Here is a 5,000-nt window from a genome sequence, read left to right as displayed (position 1 = left end):
CATTTACATATAATAATTCTGCCAATTCTGATATCACGTTAATAAAATTATATTAAATTGTGCTTTGAATTGCTAGAAATTATAAAACTCATACTGAAATTACTAAAATTAAAAAATCATATTAAATTTATAAAAAGTACTAAAAATCATAATCTTTTTTATAATTAATCCCATTTTATAATTAGTTAATTTGCAAAAATGAAAATGCTCTAGACTCCGAATTGATTACCCGTTTATGAAAAAAAAATCATAAAATTGAAAATTATTCGGTATTCTGCCGCCCAGATCCTTTTATCTTTTGTAGAGAATTTAGAGAAAGAAATCTTATTATTTTTCGTTTATGTAACATAAGAAGAGGGAGATAAATTCTTCCCAATTAATTTTCTATATGTACAACCTCCTTTGTACTTTCTTCTATCTACTTTTGAAAGTCTACGTAATAAGGTAATTAGACCGGATTTTACCCTGAAAGACCCCAACCCAAATCCAACACAAGCATCAAACTCCCAACTACTTGTGATTTAGATTTCGAAAACTAGCATACCTTGATAACCAGTGGGCATTATAGTTATCGAGTTCAAGCACTAAAAAGAATAGCATCAAATTGAATAGTTGGGTAAGGCAACATGTTTAACTGGGCCAAATAGTAAAAGTTAAAAATAATACCGTAGTAATATCAAAAACATAAAATAAGATTAATAAAGACAAACAAAATGACATTTATTTCTGTTCGGATACTTCATTTATCCCTCAGCCTGCAATATAACTTGTGCAATTGCTTACACAACAAATTCATATGGGCAAAGCACAATCAATAGGATACAAAAAAAGTCAACTTAAGTGGGTTAGTGGAGCAAATATATTTGCATCGAAGGAGAGTGGAAACAGAAAAAAAAAAATATATATATATATATATATATATATACAAGTTTTAAGTGTAACACTCAGCAGATTTTAGCCTGTGACTTAAAACTTCAGTTCGCTCGAGATCATATGCAAGCTTCCAAGATATTGCTTAAAAAGTTTGAAGCAATAACCAAGGCAGCTACTGCTAAATGATTCATGTCTCAGATGTTTCCAGTATACCATTGTTCATGACTTGAATTCTTGGTAAGATTCTGATATCTTTCATTCTGAAATCCTGCTTATTCAGTGTGGCAGACTTTACAATGTCATGAATATTTGAACATTGTAAGCTAGGAAATAATTTATGAAGTAGGAAAGCCAACTTAATTGTAGACCTGAGAACACACATCAATCTGCAACTAGCAGGCTCATCATTTCCATACCAAATATGTGGCACAGTTCGGCACAAAATTGACATATGCTTATTTCTTCTTTTTTAAACTGAACATATGCTTAGGCTCAGTAATGAAGTACAGCCCCAATCTTTTGATCTCCAAAGAAATCGAATAATGATTCCGACCACCCAATGCATGCTGACAATAGATAATATACCATCTTTTTCCAAAATAACAATAATCAGACAATTAAGCAAAAATCACAATTAGTTATATCTTGTTCTCAGGCTAAAATGGCAGAGATTGACTTTGTTTAAGAGCCCTAGGCAGATGGCAAATGCAAGTTCCCTTGCATATACCCTAACCAGCCAAAACAAAATAACTAATTGGCATGTCAAAAGAACCCATCAGGAAGAAGAAATAGTGCAACATACCCAACATAATTACTGAACTAAAAACGCATCAACCAAAAACTGTCCCTAGTTTTTATTTAAAGCTAACCATTTTCCTTCTCAATTATTTGCAGGGGAAAGTAGGAAAATAAATATAACATTACGTGAAGCTAATCACATTAGCACTATCATGGCTATACTGTTTGCTAGTATGCGTACGTCTTTGAATGTTTAATACATTTCTGAACATGTACAGTCACGGGTACCTAATCCCAATACATAGAAAATGCAGAAAATCATCGCTAAACGCACCTAGAAATAGATTCATAAATATATCTCGAAATTATGGAGACCGAATTAATTGGAAGCGATAAAATTTGGCAGTTTCTAACACAAAAACACACACACTGAGTCTCTAGTTATTGCCTCAGAATCATCGAAAACACAAAAGATTTGTATAATACTTGTAACCGCAAGGCTGTCGTATCATCCCTCAATATCATAACCTCCCTGGTTTTGCGCAAATCCTACACAGAATGGTGGTTCCATGATTTAGCCTGACTTGTTTTGCAATAAACTTTTCTTAGCACCTAAAGCCAAGAATAGTAAGAGGTCGAGCGGTTAAAAAAAGCAATAATCACCTGTAAAACGGCATAGTTTACCGTTTTCCGCGATGCCCGCCACCTGACCTCGCACCAGGATAGCGAGCAAATTGCAACCTTAAATGGACCGAATCACGGTCATGCTCGTCAAATTTGTAACCTGCAAAATCGAGCTTGGCTATTTTACGTTGCACAACTGACCATGCTTTGAACGGCGAATTAGGGAGCAGATAGGAGCTTAAGACGCTTAAATTATTTACTTCAAGTACACACTCAACATATAACCATATATGCGAAGATGAGTTTTGAACGCGCTAGCTCGAGAATGTCGAACCACCGATTACACCTGACTAATGAAAGGTGCTGGACAAGAGGGCCTATCTGCTATTAAAGAAAACAGCCAACAACAGGCTTTTGTCTCTGCCTCATGCATAATGCCGGGGAAAATAATTTTCGTGCATTAGGTAGCCTGTGGCTTCATATGGCAGGAGGAAATTAGAAAAACGTGAGGTTAAACATAATAATAAGATACTTGTCCGCTGGTAGACTCCGCCTAAACCGCAGTTGAACAGATAATCAGCTAGACTTCGATAAGTCATAATATACTGTTTGACCAATTGCTTATAACTCTAATATTTATCGAAGCCAAGTGCATTTTAAGTAGTTCATGCAGTTTAGGTGTGTAAATGACGTATAATTTAACCAATCCTCAATTCCAGAAAGAAGAAGAAAAAAAAAGGGCTAATCCACCAATAATATCCATCCACAGCCGAACTTTTCATTGCATGCCGTACTGATAATATCATTATTGTTAGTTAAGACATCCACTTGACTCCTGTGTCTTGATGTTTTAGATAAGAATGAATCTAGAACCATCTCATATAACCGAAGATCTTTAATACTATACAATTCAGCCTGCTTGTACTTATTAAACCACATCAGAGCTCTAGGCCAAAACAACCAGTCCCCTCCATCCAATGCAGAAAAGTGATAAAGAACCAAACGAGAAAGAAAAGGATAGCAGATAACAGCGAATTGATAAATTAAGTGATATGCAAGATCATAAAGTTCCCATGTAGCGGGATAAGGAAAAAGCATCTTAGGCTCACCCTGTAATGCATCCATGGCAGTGGCAGCATGGGCAGGACTTAAAAAGTCAACAAAACAGAGTACCAGCGGATCTCCCCCAGGCTGCAATATTTATCAGTCAATTCATCAATGTATTACCATATTGACTCTACATAACAAAAGAGGGCAAAAACAATCAAAAAGAAAACAAATTAACTTACACGTCTCGACTCCTTGCTCACAAGTCTTACTTCTTTGTAACCAACAAAAGGACGAAAGATATCTGTAAGTGTCAAACCTGAGTGAAGGAATAGAACTATAAAGGAAAACGAAAAGCAATAGTATGATTGCTCATGGAAGCCACTGGAAGGATACGTGCCACTTCCCGTCGACTGCAATCAGATGGCAAGCCCTCCACAAACAGTGTACTGGTAGCATCAGGAGGAAGGGAAGTTTCAGGTCTTCCACTTCCTAAGCCAAGAGTCCTGTCTTTTACAGTAGGCCCGGGGTCCAAGCCTCCAATACCCATGATGCGTGGATCATCAGCAACACGATTAGGCACTCCACTTATTGGTCTAGCAGATTGCCCTCCACTGTATGAAGAAATTGGCTGAAATATGATATCAATAGTCAGTTACACTACATAACAATAATCATGGAGAGAGAGTGACATGGAGGTCCAAAGACATCAATAATAACTAGTCACCGCGCTGCGCAGGTATCGATCATAGGATGCTCCAATGGAATCTGTATCTCTAATTGCACGGAGAGCTCCTCTGTCATCATCACGGGTATAATAATTGGGAAGTTCATGGCCACTAGTAACATCTACAAGATTATACATTTTACCAATAAATAAGCTATTTAACAGAACCGAGAATACCACAGTGTCAATCTTAATGCTCCACAGATATAACCTAGTACTTGTGAAAATTATTAAAAATAACTAATTTAAAAAAGGTCACTGCATAATTCTAATAAAAACCCCAAAGTTTTCCTCAGTTGAGTTGTTATAGCAGTGGTGTTAGACATAATCTAAGATTGCTCATCACGAAATGAAGGAAAAAAGAAAAACAAATTCAGGCTCTTCTTTCCTGAGAAGTAGGTCAATTTGATTTTAGTATATAATCGGACACCAAACTGAATCAGAAGAAAACCCTAATTTGAACAAATAAGCAGAGTTGCAGAACTTAATAGAGCATGAAAGACATGAAGAAATCTGAAAACTGAACAAAAAGAAATTTGATTAAATTACCATAGTCGGAGCGAGAGCGTTTTCCGACGAGAGTAGGGATTGGCTGCTGTTGAGGCTGACGCGCGTCGCTGTATCTCCAATAGGCATCAGCCATGACTTAGAAAAGGTTTTACAGAGAGAGAGACAACGCGTGTGTATGTGTTGCATACGATACGGAAGAGAAGTCTTGAAGAGCTGTTCTTCAAGCGGTGAGTTCGGAGTCGGACCACGTTGTTCAAAGTAAGTATGTCATAAAACGGGTCGGGTCGGGTCTCAATCCCTTAAATACGAAGATTTAAAAATGTCCAAACTAAATACCGGAAATTTTAAATTTGAATTTTCAGAATCGTATTATAGTACAAATTTTCATTCCAAACTATACCAATTTTTTAGATGAGTTTGGTTCGATAAAGTACTATATAAAATAATAAAAATTTAAAAAAATTTACTTTTAAATAATTAA

General features: G+C 36.0%; 1 protein-coding gene across 2 annotated transcripts; it reads right to left on the bottom strand.

The window, feature by feature from the left end:
- Positions 1–1,774: 1,774 nt before the first annotated feature.
- Positions 1,775–4,773, bottom strand: LOC8286565 (RNA-binding protein 2). Of its 2 annotated transcripts, none has more exons than XM_015717273.2 (7): positions 4,559–4,773; positions 4,010–4,131; positions 3,679–3,913; positions 3,525–3,601; positions 3,345–3,426; positions 2,275–2,395; positions 1,775–2,160 (listed from the first exon to the last, which is right to left on the bottom strand). In XM_015717273.2, exons 1-6 carry the CDS (start codon positions 4,650–4,652, stop codon positions 2,292–2,294), a joined length of 714 nt encoding a protein of 237 aa, XP_015572759.1. In that variant the 5' UTR covers positions 4,653–4,773; the 3' UTR covers positions 1,775–2,160; positions 2,275–2,291. The 2 variants fall into 2 exon arrangements, with proteins under 2 accessions (XP_015572759.1, XP_002515833.1); XM_002515787.3 differs by having other exon boundaries at positions 3,525–3,586.
- Positions 4,774–5,000: the final 227 nt, after the last annotated feature.

The sequence above is a fragment of the Ricinus communis genome, chromosome 1 (assembly GCF_019578655.1).
Source record: "Ricinus communis isolate WT05 ecotype wild-type chromosome 1, ASM1957865v1, whole genome shotgun sequence".
In the NCBI taxonomy this organism is placed as follows: Eukaryota; Viridiplantae; Streptophyta; class Magnoliopsida; order Malpighiales; family Euphorbiaceae; genus Ricinus; species Ricinus communis.
The sequence above is the reverse complement of the archived record's forward strand: the minus strand, read 5'-3'. Positions and strand labels throughout refer to the sequence as shown.